The sequence below is a fragment of the Ips typographus genome, linkage group LG4 (assembly GCF_016097725.1).
Source record: "Ips typographus isolate SLU linkage group LG4, UJ_Ityp_2.0, whole genome shotgun sequence".
Classification (NCBI taxonomy): domain Eukaryota; kingdom Metazoa; phylum Arthropoda; class Insecta; order Coleoptera; family Curculionidae; genus Ips; species Ips typographus.
Window position 1 is genome coordinate 390,952 of NC_138425.1, and position 16,358 is coordinate 407,309.

General features: G+C 37.2%; 1 protein-coding gene across 2 annotated transcripts; it reads left to right on the forward strand.

The window, feature by feature from the left end:
- The first annotated feature begins 179 nt into the window (after nt 1-179).
- Nucleotides 180-16,146, forward strand: LOC145727885 (dedicator of cytokinesis protein 2-like). Of its 2 annotated transcripts, XM_081977737.1 has the most exons (23): nt 180-341; nt 1,275-1,543; nt 1,598-1,870; nt 1,925-2,155; nt 2,962-3,206; nt 3,263-3,380; nt 3,434-3,640; nt 3,694-4,138; nt 4,192-4,483; nt 4,537-4,863; nt 4,919-5,093; nt 7,633-7,746; nt 8,623-8,778; nt 8,830-9,270; nt 11,145-11,579; nt 11,640-11,891; nt 11,952-12,288; nt 12,383-12,775; nt 13,686-13,948; nt 14,008-14,102; nt 14,404-14,659; nt 14,712-14,862; nt 14,920-16,146. In XM_081977737.1, the coding sequence occupies exons 1-23, from the start codon at nt 296-298 to the stop codon at nt 15,168-15,170; spliced, it is 5,772 nt and encodes a 1,923-aa protein (XP_081833863.1). In that variant the 5' UTR covers nt 180-295; the 3' UTR covers nt 15,171-16,146. The 2 variants fall into 2 exon arrangements, with proteins under 2 accessions (XP_081833863.1, XP_081833864.1); XM_081977738.1 differs by lacking the exon at nt 7,633-7,746 and having other exon boundaries at nt 181-341.
- Nucleotides 16,147-16,358: the final 212 nt, after the last annotated feature.

Genomic DNA, 16,358 nt, shown 5'->3' on the forward strand with positions numbered 1-16,358 from the left:
AATCTGTATCACTCCCGGAAAACCACATCATAAACACCCATTAGGTGGTTTGTGCGGGAATCCACTGACCACATCCTTAAAAAATTACAACCAATAGAAAGCAAGGTTTATGTTGTTATCTTCTGTCAACTGGAATAATCTTTTTTGCGTCAGTCAATTGACAGCACTGACGTTTGAGGTTCGGCAACATGGCTGCGTTCACGCCAATTGTGTTGTTTTGATTTTAGTTTCTGCTTCAAAAAAATATGTTTTTCCAGTTTATAAAGAGATTTTATAGTAAAAATTGCATAAAAAAATGACGGGGTGGGCCAGTGTTGACGAGACAGACAGCTTCGGCATCGGTAAGTGTCCCGGACAATTTACAGATAAAGGAGGGTCTCTTATGTAAAGTTGAAAATAGCCAGCCCTCCTAGTGGGTTTTAATTATTTTTAATTATCGCTGATTTAATAGAATGGTGACATCCTCTTACGACTAGCCGAATTCGTAATCACATTTTCGATAATTAAATAGGGCGAGAGCCATAAACTGTCAAGTTATGTTAAATGCACAGGAAAACCTTTTTCATGGTTAAACTGTTGATTCATAAATTTGTCCTAGAATGTGAAGCGTTACGTGCATTTTATTTTTAATTGACTCATTCAATGGTAGGTCACAAATTTTTAACATGTAACCAATTAATTTTATTGCTCTCATCCTATTGTTTAATGTATGATCTTTGTAATTGACCCTATCACAGCTAAAACATCTCTTCCCATTTGCCCCTATTATTCAGTTCTAAGTGTATCATTAAATTTCTTATCTTTTGTTGAATATTTATTAATGTTTTGCTTATCAAGTACAAGTTTAATATAGAACTACTGTACAACTCAATTTATAGAATATTCCATTTGAATGTAGGGTATTCGATTAGGAAAATTGAGAAAAATATGCAAAATGGGTGCTAGTGACCCCAAATTTGTATGCAAGATTGTTTTAAGTCATGCAAACATTTTTTATTTTAAGCATAAAATGTACAGTTCCACATGCAATAATTAACTGCATATTGACTTTAATGTGTATTATTTGCTAGTTAGTTACTGTTTGTGATTGGTCAAGGAAAGGCATCAGCTAGCTGAAAGCTGCTTTTTTTGACCAATCACAACCAGTTCACTTGGCCGCCATCATGAAAATTCTGTCAGAACTGTCAAATCCGTCAATTTTGCTTTAAATGAAATAAAATTCTAATCCAATAATTGATTTTTTATATGTTCAAAGTTGAACTCACATTTTTTAGCTATCTACAATTTTAACACAACAGACAACTTAAAACTAAATTTAACGGTTGGGGACGCGGTTCGAATCCTAGAAGAGGAAGAGAATTGGTATTATGGATACGTCATCAGTAATTGGGACGTCAAGGGCGTGTTTCCAAAATCCTACGTTCACCGGAAAAACTGCGAGAGGTTTGAGGGCGGAGTTCCAATTTTTAAACATCCAGTTATATGCCAGGAAATCACTAGCGTTTTGCGTGAATGGAGTGGACACGTCAAGCATTTATATGTGGTTGGTAGGCTTTAGTTGGATTCGTCTCTGTTCTTATAGTCATTTTGGTTTTAGACGCACAGTAAGGCATTTGAGGAAGTTAAAACTAAAATATACGAGTTGATTACGTTGCGTAGCAAAATTATTAGTGGGACATTACCGAAAGATGAAATAAAAAAAGTCACCAAAAACGCAGCTGAAGAAATCGATTTAGGAAATCGAATTTTGGGGTTGGACTTAGTGGTTCGGGATAAGAATGGAAACCTAATCAATCCGAAAACTACAAGCACCATTCAGTTATTCCGAGCTCATAAAACTGCCACAGAACGGATGATCAATCGCACTAAAGTTGGTTTTATAACTTTGGGTCCTTTAAACATTACTAATTTGGCAAAATTTCAGAGCGACGAGAAAGAGTATCAAGCCAAAACAGCCGTACAACAGTTTTCCAACATTTTCCTAGTTGCGGTGAAAAACTTTACGTGCAAAATGTCAGACGACGCTGAACTACTAATGTTTCTTTATGATGCCAGAGAATTCAAACCAATCACTGAATGTTACGTGGTGCGTTGGACCAAAGAAGGTCTAATGAGTGACTTAGATCAAATGTACAACTTGAGAGTTATGTTTACTGTAAGTTGTAATTACAAATGGAAATTTAAAGATTATGGGATTCCCATGTCACATTCGTTTTGGCTCATTGTGTCACTTATAAAGTTTATCTTCATCCATTGTCTAGAGCTTAATTTGTAATAGTTCTCTCCTCTTATCATGGGATTCTTATGTAGATGATTGAAAATTTTATAAGCTCTATTCAGTGACTTCTGACTGTGACGTGACATCCTTTATCTCATTTCACTGGACTATGATTGAATAAAAGTATGTTTTATCACATAATAGTACCAGGTATTGTTAGTTGGATGATTCAAATTGTCAGACATCTCTAAATGCTACTAACAACCTTCTAAAAAGTACCAAGGGTCTCTACAAGTGTCTTAAGCCTTCCCAGATTTGTTTTAAATTCAGAGGAACAATTTGAAAGTTTCATAGACCTCTAAATGCTATTAACAACTTTTTAAAAAGTTCCAGAGGTCTCTTAAACCTTCCTGTAACTAATTTAAAGCCCCAGAGGTCTCTAGAACTATTTTGAAAATGTCAGAAACTTTTAAATGCTACTGAGTATCTTCTTAAAAGTAACAGAGGGCTGGACAAATGTTTTAAACCTTCCTAGAATTGATTTAAATTGCCAGAGACCTCTAGGACCATTTTGAAATTTTCATAACCCTCTAAATGCTAGTGAAAACCTTCTAATAACTTGCAGAGGCCTTTACAAATGTTTTAAATCTTCCCAATCACCGACATACGTTTTTTACTGGTGACGCAACAGTCAGCAGTCACTGAACAGACTGTACCTGTATAATACCCTTGAATTTACTCAGGACTTGGGAAAAAAAGACCTTGAAAGAGAAAAAATTTACTTGGTATGTAACGTGGTCCGAGTAGGCCAAATGGAGGTGAAAGAGGTCGATCATCGTCGTAGTTCGATAAACGTTAACGTTAAAAAAACTTCCTACGATAACAATATGCGCCGACCTTGCGGAGTTGCTGCCATGGACGTTACCGGTTACATGCATGCCAAATATGCTACCGATCTTGAAAAAGAGTTTTCCATTCCCTTTGTAAGGTAAAAGTAGGGGTAGATCCTCAATTAGGCCGGTTTTTTAAAACTTGAGTTTACAGTTGTGATAAAGATAACTTGGATCAAGTATTGCGGAAAATTATTAGCAAAGAAAAAGTGGAGCAAAAGAATCCAGCATTGTTTGTTAGCATGAAATTGCTTAGGGGAGATCTTAAGCAGGTATTATAACCAAACCAGCAACTTTATATGTGATTATTACTTTTTCGTGAAAGGTTAGAGAAGAAAATCCTCATCTAGTGCTAGGAAATGTGTCCAGGGCACGTAAAATGGGTTTCCCTGAAGTGATTCTACCAGGAGATGTGCGAAACGACTTGTACCTGACTCTAATTAATGGCGAGTTTACCAAAGGCAGTAAAACGAGCGAAAAAAACGTCGAAGTTGTTGTTAAAGTTTGCAACGAAAAAGGTCAAACTATACCTGTAAGTTTGGTGTAATTTAGCCTGAATTTGGTATAATTTAATGTTATTCGCAGGCCGTGATAAGTTTAGGTGGTGGTGTCCAGGAATTGAACGAATACCGGTCCATCATTTACTACCATGAAGATAAACCTCAATGGCACGAAACGTTTAAAATTGCATTACGAATCGAGGAGTTTAAAACGAGCCACTTGAAATTCACGTTCAAACATCGCTCCTCGAACGAAGCGAAAGACAAAAGCGAAAAACCTTTTGCCATGAGCTACGTCAGATTAATGCAAGAAAATGGGGTTACTTTGCCGGACGCTATGCACAATTTGATTGTCTACAAAATTGATTATAAAAAATTCGACGAAACTGGTTTGGAGTACTTCAAACTGCCCTGCTTCACTAGCGAACTCAAAGATACTAGTAAACCCTCTCTGGGCGGACTTACGGGCAGTTCGAAGGATTGTTTTAATATTTCCACTAACATTTGCTCTACCAAGCTGACGCAAAATGGTGTGTTTTATAACCTCTGTAATATATTTATAACGTTCTTGCTTGATTTCCAGTAAATCTTTTGGGTCTGTTGAATTGGGCTTCGCACAAAGACACAATAGCCGGCTCGCTAAAGAATTTTCTACACGTCGACGGAGAAGAAATTGTCAAATTTGTCCAGGACATTTTGGACGCCTTGTTTAACATTCTAATGGACGACCCGTACAGTGACCAATACGATTTTTTAGTATTCGAGTGTTTGCTCAAACTCATCTCTTTGGTCACGAACGACTGGAAATATTTGCATTTCGAGCCGGTGCTCGACTTGTACATTCGAGAAGGTTTCAGCGCCACTTTAGCTTATAAGTGAGTATGTTTTATAAACTAATTCATATTGTAATAATTATGTTTACACCTAGAAAGCTGATTTCCATTCTGAGGTCTATTATCAATAAAGCAAGCTACAGTAAGGAAACCGCCAAAGACAACATGATATTCAAAACAATGAAAGTGTTACCCTACATAATGCGGTTTGTGTCACGATCCAGAATTTTATTTCTGGAAGTTTACCCGGAAATCAATTCCGAGGACGAGTTTGAAGATAGCGTGAGAGAATTACTGCACAACATTATCTACATGATGTCTTTGAAGAACGATCAGGTGTTGAGAGAACAGGGCGCTTGTTTAAAGTATTTACCCAGCACAATCCCCGATATTCTCATGATATTTGATAAGTGCGAATTGAGGTATTTCTGTTACTTATATCATCAACTTTCACTGCAATAACCGCTGTTTAAACAGTGTTGTTCTATGCGATATGCTGGACAGTATCCCGACGGGCAGATTGACGAAACAAAAAATGATGACCATTAACGATATAGTGCACAGCAAATTGTGTTTATATCCAGAGTGCAGGCAGATTATGTTCCCCTTGATTACTAGTCAGGTGAAAACATTGCTGGAAGCCAAAGACGAGGTAAGTGCTTTTTAAAGCGTGTGTTAACTGTTACAGCTTTAAAAATAATGTTTATATAACCGACTGTAAATACATGTACATTAATGTTGCTTGCAGATTCAAATAATACTGCCAAAACAACGTTTTGACAGTTTGTAGATTTTAATTGTTATTTGTAAATAAGTAATGTTTATAGGGACTATATGAACAATATTTTGGTTTAAACCAATATACGTCATCGTGAATTTTAGAGTAAGGAGCGTCAAAACCAACGGGGTCTGTGTTTTGCTCCATCTTTGTCAAGATCATTTTGTTAACCTATAAAACAAAGATCAATTAGGGCCGCATTCGTTTCCAAGCTCCGAGGAGCGAGCAGAGCGTTTTTGACGTCACAATGACGTAATTTGACAGTTGGTTAAATTATGCTTTTGCTAAATTACGTCGTCGTGACGTCAAAAACGTGATGCTCGCTCCATGGAGCGTGAAAACGAATACAGCCTATTATGTTGTCTGTCCCAGAAGAAGTGACAGTGACTACATTATCGCGTCATATTGAAATTCACTTTTTTTGATATTTTGTGGTGTTTTTTCCGGTGATTGTTTTAAAAAACTACTTTCTGCTATTGCCCTTATTTCAGTGCAGAAATGTGATTTTTCTCTATGAATGAATTATCAATATCTTTTTTATAAAAGTATCATTCCATGTATCACATAAAACATACTGAAATGCGTTGTAAAAACAATGCAATAAAAATAGTATAATTACTTACTTTTTAAGGGTAAAACAGAAGTTTATTTATTTCGTTTTCCACCTGAAATGTTGTATCAACCCAAAAATGCACTTACTGTAATACTTGTTGCCGAAAATATCAAAATTACCAATTCAACTACAGAAAATAAAAACTAAACCGATACATTCGAATTGCATTGGAAAAAGTTTGAGAAAACTGTCAACAAACGTCAAATAATGGCGTCGCGCACAGGCTTGAGTCACTCCGTGATGTCATTTGACAGTCACGTGACACCGGTGTATTTTTTAAATAAGTTGATCAGATGACGTGGTATTATTTCTCCCTCAGTTCACGTGTAGTAGAAAAACAATTATTACCTCACTGCCACTAGCCCTGGGACTGACTTTGGTAAACCACTGTCTAATTAAGTCCACATTTGCGTAAATCCCAGCAGAGTGGGTAGTTTGTGATTGGTCAAAAAAAATTAGTTTTCAGTTTGCTGCTTTTCTTGACCAATCACAATGTGGACTTACTAAAGTGTTTACATTGACTTGTCAAAAAGTATCGTGAATTATAACAACAAAGCACTTTTGCAGTCTGCTCTCGTGTTCACCCGCCTAACTCTCTGAGAATGTAAGTAAATCGTGCTGCATTATATTTGTCGCTAGCTCCGCCAACAGCTTTCTCCATACCTCTCTACCACTAAACCGTTCACTTCGCACGACTTTTTATTTTTCTTTTTTAAGGATGTTTGAAAAACTGAAATCTTCTTGCACTGAGCATCACCTTGGCCACCGTACACCAAGTACACGTTAGGTATCTACAATTTTAGCTCTGTTTTGTTCTTTTTGTTATTGCTTTTATAATATCGAATGCGTTTAAAATTACTCTTTGTTGTTTTGCATGTAGTGTTTTTTTTTTTTGATATTGGGACCAGTGGTTTAATCCTAAAAGTAGGTAGTTTGTTGAAATGTGGACATTACTATCAGTGTTACTTAGTTAAAATTAGTTTTTCTATAATGTTTCTTATGCTTGAATGGGATTCAAAGAAGCTAAATTTTGAAAGAAAATAGTTCTTGATAATCTTGAACAATTAAGTTGGTGTTTTAGGGGTGCATGCACCGTTTTCTTTTTTTAATTAATTGAGATGGGTGGGTTTGCCTGTATCTGCTATGTTGCCTGTCTGGAATAGTTAATATACAAGAAAGAGTTGGCAACATTGTAGAATTTCTGTCAGAAAAACATCTAAAAACGTAATATTTGAAATTTTATTGCATCCAGAAAATAGCTTAATCAGGATTCATTTCACAAAATCTGAATACTATAGTAACTGTCAAAGAGTCCTATACAGGAATCCTAGGATAAGAAGAGAAGAACTATTGCAAATCAGGGCTCTAGACGATCGATCAGACATCAGTCACGTGACCACTTTCTCCTGAAGTTTATTAATATCTTGTGGGAGACTCTGTTTTGGCGCACATGTCTCAAAGTTTGCCTTTATCTTTGTCTAGAGAGCATTGATTTGTCGTATTTCTATTTTCTTATCATTCCTACCTATAATTTTGAATTAACTTCTAAACAAAATCAGTTTAACTTGAATAGTTTTAAGGCATGCGACTTCGGAGAGCTTTTATATTGAATTAATCTTGCAGCATTTTCACAGGTATTATTAGAAACACACGCCTAGAGTTGTTAATTAATTAGATTTTAAACAAGATTTCCTTTTCGGTTGCTTCTTATTTTATTGGATTATTAATTAACCCGTTGGAGCATATTACCTGAAAGCTACTAAAGGTTTGGAGCAGTAGTTGTATGTAGTGGGGTTATAGGGTGTTGTGATGCGACATGACGGGCGCAGACAAAACCGGTCAGTGGCCAAGGTGGCTCAGCTGCTGGGGACGACGCAACATTCGATCAATCAACACGTCGGATATTCGGAAGAGGTGACGCAAATACGTATTTGTTTATACAGATGTGGTAAATCCAAAACCGACCATAGGAAAACCGTGTAACGGACAGAGACACATACATGATTGCATGCGCATGACAGAACACCTCTAAAAATTTTAAGTAGGCCATAATTTTGCATCAGTGTTGTCAAACTGACTAAATGTACCGACTCAAAAATGTCAAACTTTCTAAAAATATCCCACATGAGTTGATTAATGAGTGTAGTCTAGGAATGTTCTAATAACAAAGTTATCTAAATAATTACAATCCAGTCGGTACATTTAGTCAGTTTGACAACACTGATGCAAAATTATGGCCTACTTAAAATTTTTAGAGGTGTTTTGTCTTTGTCATGCGCATGCAATCATGTATGTGTCTCTGTCCGTTACACGGTTTTCCTATGGTCGGTTTTGGATTTACCACACCTGTATGTTGATGATGTTTGATTGCGTGACTTCTCGGCGCAACATTGACTTCTTTTAGTTTTTTTTCTTTCGTACAAAAGTGAAGATGTGTTGTGTTGAAAACCAGTTACGCGATCAAAATCATCATTACATTAACGATCACATTTACACTATTATTTCATTTTATTACGCTTTTTTTGTGCATTACTAATGCTAAATCTACGCGTGTAGCATTGTCGTAAACTCCTGTACAGTGGGGTAGTTTGTGATTGGTCAAAAAAGCAACCCAATCACAAACTGCAAACCGTGCTGTACACGTGGACTTGGATGGAAATGTTTTACTCAAACATTTCCCGCTTTTAGCCCTGATTTAAATCTGTACAGAATTATTAGCCAGCTTACTTATTTACAATTTTCCAGAATAGTCAGTCAATGCAGAACTAATAACCAACTATTCAATTATAGGTTGAATTGTGCATTAAAGTGTTAAGCGAAGTGTTGGAGTTGCTGTTTCGCAAAGATGTCGGGTCAACTTTCAACGATATTGGTGTGGTGATTCAAACTGACTTGAGGACCATCATTCAGTGCCATATCAAGATGGAACGCCAAGATCCGCACGCAGTAAGACGCATTTTCTTTGTGAAAAATGTGATGCAAATTAACGCTTTATAGGACTATTTAACTTCGGCGATGCTGGATATTTTCCGACAAATGACGAGCGCCCATTACGAGGCTTACATCGAACGCTTCCACACCGATTTGGACAAGCTGGACTTTCTCATGGAAATCCTGGTCGTGTTCAAAGAGTTGGTGGGCAGCAATTCGGTATTTCCTAGCGACTGGTGCGACATGATCATGCTGCAAAACAGCATCATACTGAAATCGTTGCGTTATTTTTCGCACACGATTCGCAGTCCGATTTTTAAAAAGTTCGAACACGACGCTTGGAATAACTTTTTTCATTGCGCCATCGGTTTTATGACGCAGGATGCGTTGCAACTGGAGAATTTTTCGTTTAATAAACGTACGAAGATTTTAAATCAGTACGGGGACATGCGATTGGAGATGGGATCGGAAGTGCGATCGATGTGGTTTAATTTGGGTCAACACAAGGTAAGTTGTCGGCTGTTGGTAGTTGGTGATTGGTCAAGAAAAAGCACCAAACTAAAGGCTACTTTTTTTTGACCAATCACAAACGTGACTAAAGAAGTTATTTACTTTAATATTCAAGTCAATTTCGGTCATGTGACTTATTGGTAATAATAATTCTAGATGCTGTTTAATTGAACCAGCTCAATTCTGCATAATTTATCAATGTCGCACTGTTAAAAGATTTTGAGCCCTATTAGTGTTAACTTTCATACTTTTTGTAAAATAGAAAATTTGGCAATGTTGCAATACTTGCACTTTTCAATTCGGTTTAACCAGCATTTTCACTGTGAAAGGCTGTTCCTTAATAATAATAACAAGAGAGATTTATTGTAAATCAGTTGACAGTTCCATAGACCGCTAAATACTATTGAGAACTTTCTTAAAAGTGCCAGAGGCCTCTACAAGTGTATTAAAGCCTCCCAGAACTGTTTTTAAATTGCCAGAGACGTCTAGGATCATTTTGACAGTTTCATAGACCTCTAAATGCTATTACAAGCCTTCTAAAAAATGCTAGAGGGTTTTACAAGTGTGTTAACCCTTCCCTGAACAGTTTTAAATTGCCAGAGGCCTCTAAGACCATCTTGACAGTTCCATAACCCTGTTTCTGTATAGTTTTCTTATAAAAACTAAAAAAAGAACAGTGTTTATTGCCAGAGGCCTCTAGAACCATTTTGACAGTTTGTTACTATTTTATTGACTATTGAGAACTTTCTAAAAAGTGCCAGAGGCCTCTACAAGTGTATTAAAGCTTCCCAGAACTATTTTCTGCAAGTGTGTTAACCCTTCCCTGAACTGTTTTAAATTGCCAGAGGCCTCTAGAACCATTTTGACAGTTTGTTAGACCTTTAAATGCTATTGTGAACCTTCTAAAAAGTGCCAGAGGGTTCTACAAGCAACAAACCTTCCCTGAACTGTTTTAAATTTGCCAGAGGCCTCCAGGACCATCTTGACAGTTCCATAGACCACTAAATACTATTGAGAACTTTCTTAAAAGTGCCAGAGCCCTCTATAAGTGTATTAAAGCTTCCCAGAACTGTTTCAAATTGCCAGAGGCCTCTAGGATCAAATTGACAGTCCATAGACCTCTGTCTGTATAGTTTTCTTATAGAAACTAAAAAAAGAACAGTGTTTATTGCCAGAGACCTCTAGGACCATCTTGACAGTTCCCTAGACTTCTAAATACTATTGAGAATTGTCTTAAAAGTGCCAGAGGCCTCTACAAGTGTATTAAACCTTCCCAGAACTGTTTTAAATTGCCATAGACATCTAGGATCATTTTGACACTTTCATAGACCTCTAAATGCTATTACAAACCTTCTAAAAAGTGCCAGAAGGTTCTACAAGCAACAAACCTTCCCTGAACTGTTTTAAATTTGCCAGAGGCCTCTAGGACCTTCTTGACAGTTCCATAGACCTCTAAATACTATTGTGAATTTTCTTAAAAGTGCCAGAGGCCTCTACAAGTGTATTAAAGCCTCCCAGAACTGTTTAAAATTGCCAGAGGCCTCTAGGACCATCTTGATAGTTCCATAGATCTCTTTCTGTATAGTTTTCTTATAAAAACTAAAAAAAAAAACAATTTCAAAATATTTTTTAAGAAACGCTGCAATACAATTGCATAGATACTAGGAAAAGCTCAAAAACGGTTTTTTTAAATTTTTTCTTAATGAAAATGTAACATTTAGCAACATCACACTATGTCTGATTAAGTGGTCCATATATTTGGTATTTTTTGATAATGCCAAATTTAAAAAAAGTGAATTTGTTCAAAGTTGACTGAGAAAATTCTTCTTGACAATTTTCTAGTACATTATTGAAACAACTTTGTGTTTTAGGTTCAGTTTGTACCATCCTTAGTTGGCCTGATACTGGAAATGACTCTAATACCGCAAAAAGAGTTGCGTACATACACGATTCCGATATTTTTCGATATGATGCAGTGCGAGTACTACTCTAGCAGACTGGAAGTGGAAAGTTACGGGGACACGAACCGGAACTCGTCCCATATCAAGGCGAACTTTGGCGATTTCGAGAACGAGATGATCGTGAAACTGGACGCGTTGTTTGAAGGAGGCCGGGGCGATTGCGAGTACAAGAATCTGTTTTTCAATATCATGAAGGATTTGTGCGAGAAACACACCAATTTGAAAGAGGACGGGATTAACTTTGTGACTATTGTGTCGAGACTGATGGAGAGCTTATTGGATTATCGCAATATTGTTTCGAACGAGAATAAGGACAGCACTATGAGCTGTACGGTTAATTTGTTGGTAAGTTTTAAATATTGTCATCGAGTAAAACCGTGGTAAAACTTACACAACATAATACAGGATTTTTACTCGGAAATTAACAAAAAAGAAATGTATATACGGTACCTGAATAAACTCTCTGACTTGCACATCGATTGTGGTAATTATACGGAAGCTGCATTCACTTTGGAGCTTCACACTAAACTCCTCAACTGGTCTGACGAGCTTTTATCTTCATTACTGAAAGACGACAAGTACCCGTACGCAAAAACTCACCGTGAACTGAAAGAAGCTCTCTATTACACCATAATAGATAATTATGGTAGAGGAAAGGTAGGCTGGTGCTTAACTCCACTTACACGTAAACTAAACCCATCGTTTGTGCATTATTAGATGTGGGAGTACGCAATCGATAAATGCAAGGAGTTAATCGAGCAGTACGAGCTGGAAACTTTCGACTACGACCGGCTCAGTAACTTGCACCGCACCCTGGCAGACTTTTACGACTCGATAATGAAGCAAGCAAGACCCAAACCGGAATACTTTCGTGTCGGATACTATGGCCAAGGATTTCCACTATTTTTGAGAAACAAAGTGTTTGTGTACAGAGGAAAAGAGTACGAACGCCTCGATGACTTCAACGCCAGAATACTGAACGAGTATCCTAAAGCTGAACTGTTAAACAAATTGGATCCACCTGGAGATGACATTAAAAATTCAGACAAACAATGTATCCTTTGTTTTTTGAGTTAATTTATGTTAGGTCTAGGTCCATGGGTGTCTCACGCAAATGCTAAAAACTTTTCTTAACCTAAACAAAACAGATATTCAAATCAACAAAGTGGATCCGGTAATGGAGGAGAAGAAACAGAGATTCTCGGGAAAACCAGTTTGCGATCAGATCGTGCTGTTTTACCGCGTGAACAACATAAAGAAATTCATTTATTCCCGCCCGTTCATACGGAAAGATCCGAAAATCGAGAGTAATAACGAATTTGCGCACATGTGGTTGGAACAAACCGAACTGGAGACTACCTACCCCCTGCCCGGTATCCTGCGATGGTTTAAGGTGGAGAAAACCACGTCGAAGGAGATTTCTCCGTTGAGGAACGCCATCGAGATTTTAGATAAAACCAACAAGGAGTTGCTCGATTACATCACCATGTACAACAAGGATGGAAATATACATATTAGTTTGCTCAGCATGAAATTGAAGGGTACGTTTGTTTTTTTGTTGACTTATTCTTTTTATTTTATTTAATGGTGTTAATTTTGATCCTATTACAGTATAGTTTAAATTAGCAATGTTGCAGCATTTTGTCTACTAGTTTCTGTTTAGTGACTACTGACTGTTGTGTCACATTCTTTTTGTAGGACCATGTTGGAAGTTTCATAGACCTCTAAACGCTATTGAGACTCTACAAGTGTCTTAAACCTTCTCGAAACTGTTTTAAATTGTCAGAGGCCTCTAAAACCATTTTGAATCTGCCAGAGATCTCTAAGTGCTACTGACAACTGTCTAGAAAGCACCAGAGGCCTCTACAAGTGTCTTAACCTTCCCAGAACTGTTTTAAATTGCCAGAGGCCTGTAGAACGATTTTGACAGTTTCAAAGACTTCTAAATGCTATTGAAAACCTTCTAAAAAGTGCCAGAGGTCTCTAAAAGCGTCTTAAACCTTTCCAGAACCGTTTTAAATTTCCAGAGGCCTCTCTGGGACCATTTTGACAGTTCCATAGACCTCTAAATGTTATAGAGACCATTCTAAAAGTGCCAGAGGCCTCTACAAATGTCTTAAGCCCTCCAAGACGTGTTTTAAATTGTCAGAGGCCTCTAAGACTATTTTGAATCTGCCAGAGACCTCTAAGTGGTACTGAAAAATTTGCAAGTGTCTTAAACGTTCCAAGAATTGTTTTAAATTGTCAAAAGCTTCTAGATCCATTAAGAAAGTGCCAGAGGCTTCTACAAGGGATCTACTAAACCTTGTATAAGAGAAAAATCAAGAAAACTTTGAACAATATCACATTTAATCACTGACATACGTTTTTTGCTCAAAGAGTCACGTCATATAACTATTACTTGCTTTACTATTAAGTAAGCTGAAAACTGAAATATAAATACTTGTTTAGGTATATTGGCTCCTGACGTAATGGGCGGTACCAAAAACTACGAGGGTGTTTTCGTCAATCCCGAATATTTGTCCGCCCATCCCGAAGACGAGGTGCTGGTCAATCGGCTCAAAGACCTGATCGCCGATCAGATTCCGTTGCTCGAGTTGTGCGTGCGAATCCACAAGCAGAAAGCGCCCGAAACTTTGTTGGGTTTGCAGCAACATTTCGAAGACTGTTTCGCGTCGATGAAGGCCGACGTTGAACAGAAATACGGAAGAAGAGTACGGTTTACTTATTTCTGTTAAACGTAATAATATTTGACGCTGGTTTTTGTCGGTAGGACTGTGATATAAAGTTGGAAACTGAAGTACAAATGAGAAGACATTACAGTATTACTAGTGACACTCGGTTGTCTGACGTCACTATAACACCCGAGTAAGTTTATGTTCTAGTTGACAGGCTATAAATGTGATGTCCTTTCTGCAAGTTTCAGAGCAGGACGTGCAATTTCTAGTAGAATTACGTCCGCCAGACAACTAACCCAATTTTAACTTAGTTTAGGGTAAAGTTAGCCATCTGGGTAAATACCACTCACATAAATGTTGTTCTTCGCATGTACTTGTTGGCAGTGGTGTTTTTTTTTGGCACTGCATCTTGTCATCACTGTATTCTATAAATATTTCAATTTACTGTGCTACCACTTACGATGCAATACATCAATTGAATATTTTTGTAGTCGAGCCTCGCAGTTGACCAACAAAAGTATGATCGGATCCCCGTCTAAAAGTTTGTCTTCGACGCCGTCGTTCGCTCATAAAAAGTCAATGAAGATGTCGAAGAGGAGGAGAAGCAAAACGGACAGTTTATCTTCGCCTAGTCCGGGTTCCGGTACGCAATGGTACACGGTGGATGATCCATTCGCTGTTTCAAACACGTCGGGTGGTTCGAGTGTAAATGGTTCAGGAACGCCACCGATAGAGTTAACTCAAGAGGTAAGAACAGTTTAAAAGTCTTGTGACTAATGATTAACATGTTTGATTGTAGCTGCACCCCAAACGACCATTGAGGTCCGAAGTGGAGAGAGAAAAACGGCTAAGTAGACCATCAAGCGGTCAATTCTCTCGACCCGGCAGTGTTTCACTCCAAACCCGTGGAACTAGCAGTTCGGGAGCCAGTAGCAATCGAGATTCCGTGGGTAAGCACTTTGTAATCTCCCAAAAGTGTTCAATAGTAATATGAAACTTAATAAAAGGCACGACCGATTCGAACATAAGCGAAGAAGACTTGAATCCGCCACCTTTACCCGCCAAACACAAGGACAGTTTAATCGTTAACGAAAACTCGAGTTTTTTGCATGCTCGATGTTCTTCGATTGGTGGTAAATGCACCTATCAAATTTCAAGCATTGAAATGAACGAAACCTTCTCCATGCAAATGGACAACGTGCCGCCTAGTCCGCCCCCTAAACCTCCAAAGATCAAACAACCGTCCTTAAACAGGTAATAACGGTAGTTTTGTCAGATGGCCAGCCTTCCAAAGTGAGTATTCTTTAAGAAGTGTAGGAAAATGCGAGAATTTATATTCATGAAATAATTCATTTTAATAGAGATATTTATTTGTAAATGTTTTAAATACTCTTTTATGATCAAGCTTTAGTACAAATCGCGGCATTAACTTTTTGTTTTGGTTAGATCCAGGCTTAACCAGGTGTTCAATCACCAGACTGAAACTAACAATAAAATTAAAAACTCACCTAGTACGGTGTTATATTTATGTAGTATTTTAGACGTTTTTATGTTCAATTACTAAAAGTGCAATCAAAAGTTGTTTTACTTGTATAGCCTTATCAACGCGAAACAGTATTGGACCAAACTTTTTACACTCCCAAGATTAGGTTGTCAATTGGCGTTTCAAGAGATACTCCCTCTGGTTATCAGTTATGAAAACAGTTTCGGACCTAACAGCTGTCATTTGTCCGTTTGTCTACGTTGATTTTGGCATATTTTGGAATATGAAATGACAGCGTCAATATTATTTATAATGTTAGGTTAGGAACGTGTTGTCCGATTTTAGTTCAAACGGCGCTGCGATCTTAACTTGAAACGCCAATAAAAATCAAGTGACCACAGTAAAATTTATAGGTTCATTTTTTGTGTGTTTTTCTCCATGGAGCGAGCAGTATTTTGGTAAAACCATAATTTGACCAACTGTCAATTACGTCATTGTGACGTCAAAAACGCTCTGCTCGCTCCATGGATCGTGAAAAAAAAATCAGAATGTACCCAATACTGTTGCTAGAATAACGTTGAGTGTGTTATGTTACCATAAGTGCCATTTACGTGTGTCTTGAATTAGGAAACGCTTTAAAAGGTTAGTTTTCCTGTACATTGTTTTATATTAGCCAAAGATGTAGTAGCGTTATTTATATACTTATTAATAATTATCATATTGAGGAAATAAACTTTTTTAATAACTCGCATTTATAAAGATTGTTTTTTATGGTTGAGGTGATTGACACTGTCAAAAAATGTTTTCCTGGTTTTTTTTAAAGAAAAAAGTGAAACTTTATTATAGGAAATTTACACCTCTATTAACTACAATAATTCTATTTACTTATCTATATCGTCCCTTAACCTAAAATTGAAAGTGAAAAAGAGCTTCTTCGAAAACTGTATATCGCTAAATAAAAAC